Genomic DNA, 14,948 nt, shown 5'->3' with positions numbered 1-14,948 from the left:
TGATAGCCATGGAAGGACTGGGGAGGGGTCTCTAAGTGGCTGCAGCCCCAGCCTGCTCAGCACATCTAGTCCTCAGAATGACTTTGCTCTTTTGTCCTTGCCTTCCCCTTGTCCTCGCAAGGATGCCCTCACCCTGCTTGCTCTGGGAAGGGCTTCACAAAGAGAAGGAATCACTCTGGTCCTGCAAGGCAGGACAAGGAACCAAGGATGGCCAGGCAGCACCCTATGTGTTTGCATACTGGCCATGTCACGTGGCTCCACTCTTTCAGCAGCAAGTTATTGCAGGTGGGTGGGGGGACCCCAGTCATCATCTTGGGAGGAAGCAGATGTAGGGTGTGAAGTGAAATCTGGAATACTAATGATGGCAGAACAGGGCCCATCCTTTGGTGGCTGTGCCAGGAGGCAAGGTCAGCCGTCGGTCAGCACGTTTGCAGAGTTGCTGAAAAAAAACATGGCTGCAGAACATGCAAGAGCTTTCATGTGTTCTCTCTGACGTGTATTAAATCCAGCTTTATAACCGCCTGTGAAAAGACATGCTGTCTGGGATTTGTAAAAAGAATTGCTTGTCAAAACAGAGAGCCAGGCTGGGAAAGGAGTTCAGCCGTCCCTCCATTGTGACTGGGGCCAGTGTCCTCAACAGCAAAAAGGAAGCGGCTGTGGCAAGGTAGTTGGCACCATGAGCTGGTTGCTGAAGGACTTGGGGTTCCAGCGCTGAAAATACAAACTGAGGGAGGCCGCTGTCCTCCTGGGTCAGTAGTGGAGGAGAATGAGCTCATGGACATCCATCAGTTGGCTTCATGGTCCCTCTGGACATGAGGCTGTTGGAAAAGTGGTGGTGGTCCCATCTCCTTCCATTGGTGGGATCCTGGAGACACCGACTGTGCTGGGCGTTAGAAAGGAGCTGCAGTCACTGAAAGGCACACCCGGTGCACTGTGTTATTTCAGACTCCTGATATGTATCTCCACATAATGGACATACGTGCCGGTGGCCTCTAAGATGCCCAGGATGAACTTCGTCATGAAGGCAGCTGTGAACCCCGGCTGGTGATGAGTGACTCCTGAATACCTCCTCCCAGCACTTGCCTCTGGGCTCCTCATGCCTGGAATGGCAAATGCTGTGGGAACACAGAAAAAACATCTGGGGCTAATGTGATGGTGAAGGCTTGCCAGCATCAAAGTTATTTTTCTGCGTAGGCCACATTTTTCTCCAGTTTTCTGCTCCCTTCTCCTCCAAATAAAGCTCAGACTTGTGCTGCCTTGGCCATTGCTGTTCTTTCCGTCTGGTCCTGTCGCTCTGTCACCTGTCTGCTTTCATTTATTTCAGTGTTCTAAGAACTTCATGGGCCCATGCTCAGATGATGTGAACTGATAAAACCCCAGGCCATGATCCAAAAACATCAGTGTAACTGTGGGATCTGACCCTGTGCATTTACTTACCTGTGCCAAAGAAAAAGGGAAAAGCTGAAAGCCAAGCAAAAAAGGAAAAGAATAGCTAAAAAAAGGCAGTTAAAAATGTTGATTATGGAAGAATTGTATAGCTATTTTAGCATAGCCTTTTCGTAAGTGAAGAAATCACAGCCAGATAAGTTAATAATTAAGGGTGACAAAAATATACCATTGTCCCAATAATAAGGAATGGTATTAGTCTTATCAAAGATAACTGGAGGCGTATTTAATATGGTTCAGTGCTATGCTGATAGGCTGAAATGCCCGTTTTTCACTGGAAAAGTGGATAAAAAAATCAGGTCAAAAGCTGATTGCTGGTATCTGTTAAGTCATTTTACTTCCATCCTTTTGATGGCAGAAGTGCCTTTGTGAGAACTCATGTTAGGAAGCGACTCCCACAAGTGTGGAGCTGAACAGAAGGAAGCTGGAGGCTTTGAGAAGAGGTCCCTGCCGCATTTTGTTGGGAGTGACAGGACATGCTCCCATGTGTGGAGCATCCTTGGAGATACAGGACAACTTCAGACTGAGGACTGAATGGAGTGGTCCTTGCCCCTGTGAGTAAGTGACTGGCAAAGGTCTGTGCACAGGAAGACGATGAGGGTGCCGTTGTTCAGATTCTTTTAATACAAGAGATTCCTGTAAAATTCAATTTGGCAGACTTGATTAGAGCAATATCTCATAAACCAAGACAGCAATTCCAGTAGTACCTCCTGACACAATAAAACCCCAATTTTTTCATACCTCTAGCAAGCGCAGAAACGTGATGGCTGCAAAACTGTGCCGACGGGGAACAGTGGCCTTTCCATCCCCCCACGCAGGAATCCTGTGACTCCCAAAATTGATCTGAGAATGGGTAAACATACAGAACCTGTCTCCAGCTCTTCTCAAGCCTCATATAGCGAGCTGGAGACTCACACAGCTGCCTTCTGTCTTCTTCTGCCCTCTCCATCTTTGATGAGGCCTGTTTTTTCACAAAATGCTCAAGAAAAGCGTTGGGAGATCAGCCAGCAACAAACTGCTGTCATCTCAGGGCAGTTAATTACCATTGTCGCTAATATCAGCCAAGAGCCTGTAATAAGCTCCGAACTTCCACTGCAGAGAGGTGTCTGTTCTCATCCAGGCTAATGCAGATTACAGGGCTCTCCCTCTTGCTGCAAGTGACACTGTGAATCACTGAGGGAGAAGAGTTTTATCCGGCTGCAAGGCAAGGAGTCACCCACCAACAGGAGCTGACAGTTTCCTGCGGAGGAATATTTACACCTCTGGAGAAGTGAAACTACACTTTTTTGAAAGAAGATGCTTAGCCAGACTAGCTCCTAGCTGAGGAAAGGACAGGATATATTTTGGGGAGAAAGATTAACTCTCTGGGTCCCAGGTGACTGGACAGGGAGGTTGAGCAGGAAAGCATATGTTCTCCATCGGGGATGGCAGGTCTCTGTCTCAGGGGTGCTATGGGTGCTCTTCCTGAGGTCCTGCCACAGAGATGCTGATGGTAAGTTGTCTCGATATGGGAGACAGATACTTTTGTTTTTCAGCCTGAAGGTAAGTAATTTGGGCAATGTCTTCCATCTGTTTCTTAACATGCATCTTTATAAACATCTGTTACTCACCTTCATGTCCTTCTCTGTCTCCCAGGCCAGTGTAGGGTCTTTTTTGCCAACACATCAAGGGAAGAGATAAGAGCAACCTGCTCCTACATCTCCATAGGAGAAAGCTGCTGCTACTGCTCTTTCTTTCAGGAGTAAATCAGGAGAACACGTTGGCAATGGGGTCTCACAAAGCCTCAAACCGCAGAGCTAATGAGAGTGAGCCAAATTCGCCACTGATGAACCCCAGCACTGCCATTAGGATCTGCAGCCAGCCTGGCTCTGACACTTTTAATGCCATTACCCAGAAGTTGCAGCCCTCTATTTCCCAAACTCACCTCCTCTCATTTTTGCAGGACTTCCAAGTTGTCTTCAGTTACCTAGAAACTCAGGTAAGAAGATGTAAATGTTCCAGGTTAAAAGTAAGGCAGGGTGTACAGGCAGGAACAACAGCTTTTACTAGGTCAGCAGATGACACTGCAGACAAGCTTTGAAGAAAGCAGATGAGCTTTTGAGCACAGCAGTACAGCCAGAGCAGCATCACTGCCGCTGGAATAGAGAGAGTGACATTTGCGGTTTGAAACGGAGACCACACAGCGTGAAGAAAAGAGCAGCAAGCTGAACACCACCTACCTCATCAGCTGGGGCAAGAAACACCACAGGTGTGGGAAATGCTGCTCCACCTACAGCCCTCAGACACCAGTTGCTTCCCTAAAATACTCTGACCTGCAGAAGGGCTTTTATGCCTGATTTTTTTTTTTTTTTTTTTTCTTCTCAGCTACAAATCCCTCTGACTAATAAAAGTTGCTCTCTCCCCTTTCAGCCGTACCTTGTGTACCTCCTCAGGCTGTCATATTCCCTACAAAAGTTTTGCAAGCAGCACAATATCACCCAGCCCTCTCCCAGCACAGCACACCAACGTAGGCAAATGCTCGTGGGCAGCCCGGTGCCAAGCCAGGCAGTGGGATGATGGAGGGGGCACTAGGAGTAAAAACCAGTTGTGGAGCATCTGGGACGGTCATGTGTTGGACACCAGTGGCTTCCTTGTGGCTCCACACATGGTGGCAACCAGAAGAACTAGATGGCTGCTCCATCCTGTTTCTAAAAATCATAATTAATGCTGCTTTTAAGCTTCTCTTCTGCATTTCTGTGCTGATATAAAAAAAACCAAAACAAAACAAAACAAAACAAAACAAACAAACCCATTACCTCCTCCCTGGAGAGCACTGTAATAGCTCAGCACAGCAGAGGCATGAAGACTGCACAGGGTCTTGGGGGTGTTGGGGTAGCTGGCGTTCATCTCATGTATAAGGCTGTGTTTGCTAGAAAACAAAGTTAGCCAGTTTTGTCTTTGATTATACATGCTTGCTACTTCTTTGACCATTAGGCTTTGGAATCAAGGATACACAGGAGCTCCATCATGAACCCTCGATGTGTGCAGTCAAGCCAGCTGCTGCCATGCCTCAGTGCCCAGCACAGGTCACTGCTCGCTCCCAGCTCAGATGCGAGAGCTGCGCTGCTTGACTGAGGAACCTACAAGGCTGAAAATCGATGTTTCTTTGCCACCAGCCAAATGGCAGCTCATGCTCTAGCAGAGCCACAACATCTGCAGCATGTAAAACACGCCGGGTGGTGGATTCCGTGCCTGTTAGCACAGCGGTTCTGCCTCTTCCTGGAGAAACAGAGCTCAGACCTGAAACCTGCAGAGCACATGGGGCCTCCCTAAGGCAAAGATCTCCAGAGCTCAGGAGGAGTTTTGCCTGACTAAAGACTGAGCAGAGGAATCTGGATTTAACTCTTTCCTTCCCCCAACCCTTTTAAAGCAAACTTCAAATCCTTTGCAGATTTTGGTGGAAAGCTCCTAGGAAGCTCTTACTGTCCCCATTTGCAACACAGAAATTTCCCTGGCAGGAAACACACAGCATTTTCACACCATTCATCTACACAACAGCCTCAGCAGGAGGTGACACATCAGCCTGGTGCTCCTGCTGACACAAGTCCCGAATGAAGAGCAGAAGGAATTTGAGATCATTGCTGGTCTATCAGACTCTCTGTGGATGAGGGCATTAGAACTTCACCCTTTCCAGGACTTCCCATCACAGCCATGATCCTCAGCATAGTGCAGCTTTACAAACTGCTGATTAGGACACTGTTATGATCAGGTTAGCACACTTTAAACTTTAAAACACTCAGAGGTTTTTGGGTCTGGAGGCCTGCTAGATGATGGACATAGCTAGTGCAGAAACCACTTCAAAAAGTGGTATGAAAGAAGTGACTGAGCTGAATGTAGTTTATACACCTCTGGCTCTTCTATTATAATTCAAATCCAGTAAAAGGCATTGGAACTAAATAACAAAATATCTTATGTACAAAGTGGGCCTGTGCAGTCAGTAAAGTCTCAGGGCAAAAAAATAGCTGTCCACAAAAACAGTACTTCTTGGTGAACCTGGACAAGAAAAACAAACATCACTTTGTGGTCATGGGGATGATCACCTCTCACATCCAAATGCTGGGCTTTTCCTACTGGAGAGTAAGAATGAGTAGTCCCAAAACCTCCAGCTGCCCGCACAGCAGAACCATGAAATGGCCAGCTGCAGGTTGAGCCCAAAATAAGCCTGAGGACACTGGTGAAAACTGCACCATTTGAAGATGTAGGACAAACATTTTCAATGCCTAGATTCACTGACTGGATTAGGTAGGAGTGCCTGAACCAGGACATCAACTAATGCAACTAATTAGGTGTTTTAAGAATATGCAAATTAAGGCACAGATAAACAGCAGGAGGTTTATCCCTTGCTTTATGTGTGCCGAGTGTAGGGACTCCTTCCCATCTGCACATCCTCATGGCTGGGTGCTGCAGGATGCACCCAACTCTGCTGTGCCCAGCAGCCCATGCTAAGGGGAACACGAGCTCTGCCAGCCCTTGTGAATGGATCTGAACCATGTGGGCACCTTATGCTTGCAGAGACGTGTCCCCTGAGCCCTCACCAGTGGCTCTTCAGTGACCATGTCACGGGTGGCAGCACCCTGCCCAGTGGTGCTTGCCGGGGAGAGCGGCTCAGGGGCCAAATTGCCGATGGAGACCTGTGACCTGGCCCAGGGTGTTGACACCCCTGATCCTGACACGGAGCCTGGGCTTCTCTTCTCTGGGCTTGTTGCCCTGGTGCACCCAAATTTACTTGACTTGTTGCTCTGGTATCATAAAGGGGCAGAAAGTGCATGCATGTGTATGCATGCACAGGGAGGTATAGAAAAAGCTAATTTATTTAGCCTGATTTTACAGTGAAATACACTATTTTACATGTGATATGCTGCGGCAGCAGAATGTGGTGTACAATTAATCAAAAGGCAGCACTTTTCTGTGCCAGCAGCCTTGATCAGGCATAGCATCCTTACCTGGGGGAGGCAATTACTGGAACAATCTCTCCCTCTCTGTTCCTCCTTTGTTCCTCTTCTTGCAGGGGCTGTAACTATCTTTGATATCTTCTTGTTTTCTCCACTGCGGTTTCACTGTGCACAGGATGTTTTACATATTTTGTGCAAAGATTTTGTCTTTATTCTGGAGAAACCCTTTGCCTGGGCCCTTTGATGGCTTGCAGCACCTTGTCCACCAGCAGGAAAGTTCTCAAAGAAGGAAAATGAGGTTTGGCCAAGGTGCTGCTAAGCAGCCAGAGGTGCTGGCACTCTGCTGTGATGGGCAAACTCAACACTTACAGCCTCTACATTGTTGGAAGATATTTGTTGTGTGTTTGCGTCTACCTGTGGGCCAACTCTCTGGGGAGGACAGAAGATCTCAGCAGGTTCCTGGGGCTGGAGGACTAAAGGACCAGAACAATAACTCGTTGGTGCTGAGCCACGTTCCTCTATGCAGCCCTGTGCTAGGAACAGCACACAGAGCTGCCTGCAAATGCTGTCTTGAAGTGCTTCAGAAGCCGCTGACAATGAAATTTCATTTAAATATAATATCTGAGCAGGTAATGAGCAGAAGAAGGTGTCTCATTGTCCTTTAACGGGGAACAGGTGATTCACGGTGCCGGTGTCACTCACGGATGGTAACATGAGTTCTCAGCACCGGCTTATTTGCAATAGAGGAATTCGTATGTTCTCCCCTGGGACTCCCCGAACAAAACTGTCCTGCCAAGAAGTGAGGACCAGAGTGTGTGGAGGACATGTGGGATTTGTTGTCAGGGATCGCAGACTGGGGTTCAAGTACCTCGCTGCATCCCAGCACGTGGGGTGAGACCATGCTGGGGTGCTGGCTTTGGGGACCCCTGTCCCATGTTCCTCTGTGCTGGAGACCCAACCTGCCACAGGACCAAGTCCCCTGTGAACCAGCCCTCTTTGTACCTCAGTTTACCATTTGTAAAATTCCTCAGTGTCTGCAGGTAAAAGGGGCTGCACACCTACACATTTTCAGCTGGGCTGAGCGGCTGCTAAGCATATGTGAAGCAGATACGAATTACACGACAGGGCTTTGCATCAGTCCCTGCAGCCTCTGCAGATAAACCCCGAGCTGGTTTTGGAGCAACAAGGTGAGGAGCTGCGAGCAGCGCAGGAGCAGCAGCCCAGGGTTCAGCTACAGCACAGATGTATCCATAGAAATGGCTTTGTCTGTCAGGGATGCTCAGCTGTAGCTCAAGAGGAACACAACAGATCTGTGAGAGTGCACAGCAACAGCACAGCACAGCATGACAGCTGTTCATAACATATACCCCCACCTTGGTGATAGGAAGTGTGCGGGAATATAGGCACCAGTCATGTGGATCAGCCTGAGCCTCAGCTCAGAGCACTCACAGCTTATTCAGTGTACAGGTGCCCTCGTGAGTGCCGCTGGGTGAAAAGGTCCAGCTGGAATGAGGGAGAGGGGCACTATTGGCATTTGACAGAGAGGTGAGGAGAACCAAGGCTTGTGGCAAAGATCCCCCCGTGCTGCAGTGTGCATGTCCCACCCAAAGGACAGTGGTGTCCCATCCATGGGGTACTGGTGTCCCACCCTTGGGGCAGTGATGTCCACAGAGTGGAGGTGTGCCAGCAACAGGGTGCCTCTCATGGGCTTTGCAGCCTGAAGCTGTGTCCAGGTCCCTGATATGTCCGTTCCTCAAACCCTGAGCCCCGGGGGCACTCTGTGCTCCCAGTCCTGTGGGAGCACGGGCAGTGCCACCCCAGCCAATTTCTCCCTCCACTGTGAGAACCAACACACCCAGGGTGCCTCCAGCCTTCTTGACCTGCTCTCCCCAACACCTGTGGACTGGGAGATTCCCCCAAGCAAGTTGTCTTCTCAAACGAGCAGAAACCAGCAACCGAGTGCATGTGGGGGTACTTTCTGGTGCCTTTTTTTTGGCCTCTTTTCTTTTTTCTTTTTTTCTTTCCCCTTTTCCTTTTCCTTTTCCTTTTCCTCTCTCTTCCTTTTCCTCTCTCTTTTTTTTTTTTTTTTTTTTTATATATGTTAATGTTTCCCCTCCGCCAAGACCGGGGGTCCTGGTCAGAGTTGAACGGTAGTCCTGCGCCCCGACGGGACGGGACGGGGCGGGCCGGGCCCGGAGCAGCGCTCCGAGAAGCGCCCCTGGCCGCCGCCCCGACGGGCCAGGAGGGGAGCGATGGGCGCCCGCCCCGCCGCTGCCTCCCGCCCCCGGCCCCGCCCGGCCCCGGCCCCGCCCGCCCCGCGGGCCGGGCTCCGCGGGAGCCGCCGCTCGGCCGGAGCGGGGTGGCGGCGGCTGGTGAGTACGTGAGTAAGGCGGCGCGTCCGGGACGGGAGGGTGAAGGGACCGCGGACCCCTCTGTCCCCGGCTGGTCACTTTGCCGGAGGCGAGAGGCCGCGGGGGCACCGGCTAAGGCGTGGACGGGTCCCACAGGGGTGGCACCGGGTGACAGTTGCTTCTTTAGAGAGGACGTCGGGTTCGGGCATCGCTGCTCTCAGGGTGGCCGAAGCAGCTGCTGGCCTCTGTGGGGGTATTTGGGCTGGGGTGTACATGTGCTGCACTCTCCGAGGGCTCTGCTCCCTCTGAACCCGCCTTTGGGAGGTTGGGGACAGCACAGCTTCTGGGATGCTCTTTCCAAAGCATCATCATCAGTATGGTTTGGATGGGTACCAACCCGCTAACTAATAATACTAATAATACTAGCAAATTCAGATAAAGGCAGGAAAGAATCTTCCTAATGACATGCTCACGCTTTGATGCGTCTGTTCCCAGTGTTCCTCTTGGTGTGTTTGCATGTGGTTAGAGGTCTCCAGCCCGTGCGATGTGGAAGGACAAGCTGTAAGCGTCGTGGAGGGACGTGGTGTGGAGGTGGAATTCTGCTTGATGGCAGTGGGAGAGATTCAAAACTCTTTTCGTTTCTTGTGTTGCTGGAAAAGAGTGTTTTTCTGAGTAATGCTTAGTAGACCCTATGAATCACCATCTGCATAACTTTATATGGGGGATGCTATTCTCAGCATCTTACTGGAACTATGTAAACTATTAACATCCATATCTGTTTGTCCATGCAACATGCAAACCTTTTTCCCTAGAAAGATTATTTTGGAGCAGGACAAAGGAGGAGACAGGGCAAAACAAAATGTGAGGGTGGCTTGGTGGGTGGAGATGGGAGTTTGGGAGTTGGCAAGGGGTGTCTTCGGAGGAAGTTCAGCAGGCGAGCTGATGTACAGGATGCTGAGTGCCCAGGAGTGGAGCCAGGGGCAGGCTCAGGGAGCAACGACTCGGGTCCTGCCCCAGCCTCACCCCTGCTCCTTCATCCTCTTCTTTCAGTGGCTGATCCACTGAGAAAAACATCATGGGTCTTTCAAGGAGGCCCAGGAGAGCCGGGCCAGCCCGAGATGGGGTTTGATAAGGGGATGGTGCAATGGTAATGTCACCCAGTGCAGAGGAGCCACCCACACACACGCGCAGTGGGAGCACGTGCCGGGTAGGCTGGAGGAGCTTTTAGCGTTTTATCAAGAGAGAAGATTTTATTCTCTCAAGCTGTCAATCTGTCACCTCCCAGAGGCTCTGCCTTCCCTCCACATCTGCCTCCCCCTCACTGCCACCACTCCCAGGTGTGCACAGAGCTGGGGGCTGCAAAACTCCCTGTGCTCAGACAAGGGAATTGCAGCATCTCCCAAACTTCACCAGAGGAATCGTGACGTCTCCCAAACCTCACCAGGCTGGCCCCAAAACGAGAAGAGCATTGACTGCAGGAGATGAACATTTCAACATTTCAACACTTGGTGCTGTTTCAACTAAGGCTTTCAGCATGGAACGACCTGTAATTCCATGCAGGTGGAATGAAAATTTCACTGTAGGGTTTTTGTTTGTTTGTTTGTTTTTTTCTTTTTCCCCAAATGATACTGGCTGAAAAAATTTCCAGCAAAATGTGATGCTGTCAAAAGGAGTTGGATTCATGGGTCAGTAGGGTCCGTGCAATCTCCTGAGCATCTATTGCTGCAAGGCAATGTAAACCCAGCTTGTCTGCGGTATCCTGCTCAAGTTCGGTGACAAGTTGGAGGACACTGATGCCGGACTGTGTTATTGGGGCTCCCAGTCCTGCAGCCATCCTGCCGGTTTCCTAAATCCCACTTCTCATCGGATTCCTTCATTAAACATAGATTAGATCAGATGGTGTTTCTTTCACTACAAAGTAATTTGGCTTTCCATTTAGTGGGCCCATCTGATAAATAATGTCTTGAAATAATGTAATTCCACCTGCCCTTGGTCACACTGAGTCTGTGCTGGACTACTGCTCCCTGTTAAGCTCCAGCTCAGTGTTCCTCAATCTCAGGGTGCAGTTTTATTCCCTGCTGTAGGAAGCAAGCCCTGCTTGAGGAATGGAGACGAAACCCATCAGATTATCTTAATTTACTGATGAACAGGCAAAGTGATGAAGGCAGAGGTGGAAATGCCCTCTCTGATTGTCAATAATAAGTAGCTAAAGAGAGTGCAACCCCCAGAGAGGTCACATTTCAGTAGTTTTCTCCTCTGGCAGGTCTTCCATGACCTAGCCCCATTCAAACCCAGTCCCTTTCTTCTCTTGCAGGACGTGGGCTCTCTCATGCCTTGCCTCACTCTTCTTCCCTCGTAGAACCTCGTCCCAAATGATGGCAGCTGCCTCTTTCCGCTATGGTGTGACCATCACCGGGGCCGTGCTGCTGGTGACAGGGACACTGTGCTTTGCCTGGTGGAGTGACGGAGAGGTGGGCAGCCCTGCCGGTGGTGGGACTCCCCTCCTGCCGCCCCGGGAAGCCGAGGTGGTTCCCAGCTCCTCCTCCAGCACCTTGCTCCGCTCAGCCAGCTTCTTCTGCTGTGGCATCGGCGGCATCCTCCTCCTCTTTGGGCTCCTCTGGTCTGTGAAAGCCAATGCAAGGGTGGTGTCCCGCCGCTACCAGTACCATTTCCCTGGGGACCTGCAGTACTTCACCGCAGAGCCTCCAGAGAAGTGGAACTGCAGGTGGGTGCCTTGTTGCTTCACGACGCTTGGGTGGGAAGAAGTCTTCTAGCAGGGCCTGTTGTGACAGGACAAGAGGTGATGGTTTTAAATTAAAGGAGGGCAGATTCAGGCTGGACATGAGGAAGAAATTTTTTACACAGAGAGTGCTGAAACCCTGTCCCAGGCTGCCCAGAGAGGTGGTGGATGCCCCATCCCTGGAGACATCCCAGTCCAGGCTGAACGGGGCTCTGAGCAACCTGATCTGGGTGGAGATGTCCCTGCTCATGGCAGGGGGTTTGGACCAGGTGAGCTTTGAAGGTCCCTTTCAACCCAAACTGTTCTATGATTCTATAAGTCAAGGGTGCTCACTGTCTGCTCCCATGGCTTTCTCAGCCGCAGCCAGCTCTCTTTGCCTTGCGGGGCCATCACTGGTCAAGGCAGACATGTCCTTAGCAGAGCCACCAAGCAAAAGACCGCACTGGTTTTCTGGCAGAGTGCCTGGGTTTGGGGGCAGGGGAGGTCATCCAGACCTCCAGCTGTTGAAAGCCTTCCAGGTGCCACAGGCCTGCAGCGCTCTGTAAGGACGATGGGGTTTGTGGCATCTTTAATGGAAGCAACATCTATGTTAAAAGGGACTTAAAAGAAAAAAAGAAGGAAAATAATCCTCAGATTGGCATTGAGAGGGGAGTGCACGTGGAAGGGTCTCTTTACAAAGCCTGTTTTGAGGTGTGGGAAAACCTCTTGAGTCCCCAGACACTACTGCTACTTGTTGGGTCTTCATATTCTTCCTGTGTGGCCTGAGACTATTTCCACTTCTTGATTTAAAAATTTTTTTATCAAAAGGGCTTTTTTTTCAAGAGACTGCTGTGGAAGCCAAGCCAGCCGGCCCTTCCCAGTGCTGTTTTATGGGGTCACAGCAAAGACCTTAGCTCCAGCATAAATCAGGCTCTGGGGAAAAGCAGCACTAAAAGAAACTCTTAAGAACATAAAACCATAAAAATTCAGTTAGTGCGGGAGGCACGTTCCTGGTTCTCCAGGGGTTTCAGTGCCCATTTGAATATCTGGGGATGAGATTGTGGGCTGGTCTGGGTAGTCTGGGGGATTTCCTCCTCCTGCGGAGAGCTTTGCTGTGTCCCCTGCAGGAAATGTCCCCTCCTCGAGCATCCTCCTGGATGGGAAGGCATCACCCTGGCATTGCTGGTGCTGCAGCAGCTCCTCCAGCCCCAAATGTGCTGGTGTTCACACAGCAAAGCATCCTGTGCTGGGAGAAATCCCCCTCTCCGTAATTCCAGGGCAGCATCCCTTTGCAAGCCAAAGCTGTTCAGCAAAAACGAGGGCGCAGATGGTCTTGGCGATAGGTCAGGGACTGAATGCTGCTGGGTTTGTGAAGGAGACATCCCTGCAGAGCATCACAGTGTTCCCTTGGGACCAGCTGTGCCCCTCCAACACCCACAGCCTCCCTGAGCATGCTGTGCTGGGTTTTCAGCTACAAAAGCAAGTGGAGGGGGTATTGCTTTCAAAGCCTCTCTGTATTTGGTGCTGCACCATTTTGTAGGGTGCCCAGCAGGGCCATGCGCTGTGCAAAGGTTGAGCAGAGGTTTTCCCTGTACACAAATGATGTTTGCTCAACAAAGCACTGCTGGAGGTGGCACGAGGCTTGGCTGGTGTGCGAAGGGCTCCATCAGGCATGAGGGTGGGGTGTGACCGCATTGAACCAGGACACCTGGCTCTCGCCTGTTTGTGCAAAACCTCTCACACAGCTGGCCAGCAGCTGCAGGGCTTCAGGGGTGACTCTGGGACTTGGCAGGTGATGAGGGTGAAGATGCTCTCCTGCCTGTGGGCAGCAGCATGGTGCAGAATGAAGGGGCAGAGGTCTCAAGAGCCAGCACCTCTGCTGCTTTGCCATCAGCCACACCTGCAGTTGTGTTATAGCTCTAAACACCAGAGGTTCTTGCCAGGCTGCCCATCCTCTTCTTGGGTGAGGGGATAATGAAGTCAGTGGGAACTGGACAATGTTGCCTGTCGCAAGGTCTGATGGATGGTGCCCATCCTCCTACATGGCTTCCCACCCTCCTGGTACTGGGAAGCAGATGACATGGTCTTCCCCTGACTCTGGGCATGCAAAACCTGCCCATGTGCCGTTGCCAGCACTCATGTGTCCACCGTGCTCTGGGATGCTCCAGCTGATGGGGTTGATGCGTGATGGGATGCTCTGGTTGACAGGGCACGGGGATGCTCCAGTTGTTAGGTGCTGGGATGCTCCAGCTGACAGGGTGTGCTGCTGGGTTTCTTCTTCTTCCCTTGCAGCACCTGGGACTCCAGTGCCATCCCCACCTATGAAGAAGCCCTGACCTGCAGACCTGCCCAAGGTGTCCCAACATATGTCCAGCCCCCAGGGAGGAAGGAGGAGCTCACGCCGCCCCTGTACCACTACCTGGAGGAGGATGAGAGCTGGCAGGGCAGCCACCGGCGCAGCTCCTCCGACAGCGCCTTGTTTCGCCCCAGCCCGTCCTGGCTGGAGACCCAGCACCCTGGGGAGCCGCAGGCAACGCCTCCCCCCAGCTATGAAAACATCAGCATCCGGGGTGTCTGAGCTGGTGCTGGCATGGGGCTGGGACTCTGCGGGTGGCTGTCTGGTCCCTCAGCTTTAAACTGAGCCCCCTCCTTTGCTGGGGGTGAGAGGGGAAAGGAGGAGGGGGTCCGTCTCTCTTTCCCAGCGATCACTCCGGGGCTGTCGGGATTGTGGGTCCTGTGGTCGATGTGTTCGGAGCGTCGGGGGTAACTGGCATGTTTGAAAGCCTTCATATTTTTAATAAAACTGCTGCTTCTTACAGATGCTTTGCATTCCCTGCTCTGACCCACCCTGGGAAGCTCAGATCAGGCCAGAGGGCTGCCCACTCAAAGCAAGAGCTCAATAACAAAAATAGCAGAAAAGAACGAGGAACTGGGCCAGAGAAAAAATAGCCCTGTGCCAGCCTGTTTGCTCCTCTTCCTCTTCAATGCCCCTTCCAGTCACATCTCCATCCCTTCCACCTTGCTTTCCCCGCATACCGACATCCCACGCCTCACTTTGTTTGGTTTAGAGATGCCCAGCGGCTCACGCGTGTGCTCAGGGCACCCAAGTGCACTTGGCTTTTCAGGCAGCATCCTATAAAAAGACACCCTGAGTGGCACAGCCCCCTCCCTGACCACTACCAAGGTTTGCAGCCTTGCCCAGGGGAAAGGCTGACAGCATCAGGGGCTGCTGCTGGTTGCTCCATCCCATTGAAATAAGGGGCTGCAGACCTGTGGGGCTGAAGAATGGCTGCAGAGCCACAGCCAAATGTAACATATTGTTTGTAATATAATAAATAATTTTTCGTAAGTCAGGTATCTGTGCTCCCGTGTGGGAAGGCAAGCAAGGGAACAGAATGAAGGCTAATTAAAGCCGCTGCTGTCTGGCTATCAGACGCGTGGTGGGAAGGGGACACCTTTTGACAACCCGGCTCCATCTTACCAAACACAGGGCACATGGAG

At 51.3% G+C, this 14,948-nt stretch overlaps 1 protein-coding gene across 3 annotated transcripts; it reads left to right on the top strand.

Moving 5' to 3' along the window:
- The first annotated feature begins 8,691 nt into the window (after positions 1–8,691).
- TMEM61 (transmembrane protein 61) lies at positions 8,692–14,265 on the top strand. 3 transcript variants are annotated; one of them, XM_065842432.2, is made up of 3 exons: positions 8,692–8,749; positions 11,043–11,453; positions 13,755–14,265. In XM_065842432.2, the coding sequence occupies exons 2-3, from the start codon at positions 11,101–11,103 to the stop codon at positions 14,023–14,025; spliced, it is 624 nt and encodes a 207-aa protein (XP_065698504.1). In that variant the 5' UTR covers positions 8,692–8,749; positions 11,043–11,100; the 3' UTR covers positions 14,026–14,265. The 3 variants fall into 3 exon arrangements, with proteins under 3 accessions (XP_065698504.1, XP_065698503.1, XP_071666311.1); XM_065842431.2 differs by having other exon boundaries at positions 13,740–14,265; XM_071810210.1 differs by having other exon boundaries at positions 8,698–8,749; positions 11,088–11,453; positions 13,740–14,265.
- The last annotated feature ends 683 nt before the right edge of the window (positions 14,266–14,948 follow it).

Source organism: Patagioenas fasciata, chromosome 6 (assembly GCF_037038585.1).
Source record: "Patagioenas fasciata isolate bPatFas1 chromosome 6, bPatFas1.hap1, whole genome shotgun sequence".
In the NCBI taxonomy this organism is placed as follows: Eukaryota; Metazoa; Chordata; class Aves; order Columbiformes; family Columbidae; genus Patagioenas; species Patagioenas fasciata.
Note: the sequence above shows the minus strand (reverse complement) of the source record. Positions and strands in the feature narration are given on the sequence as shown.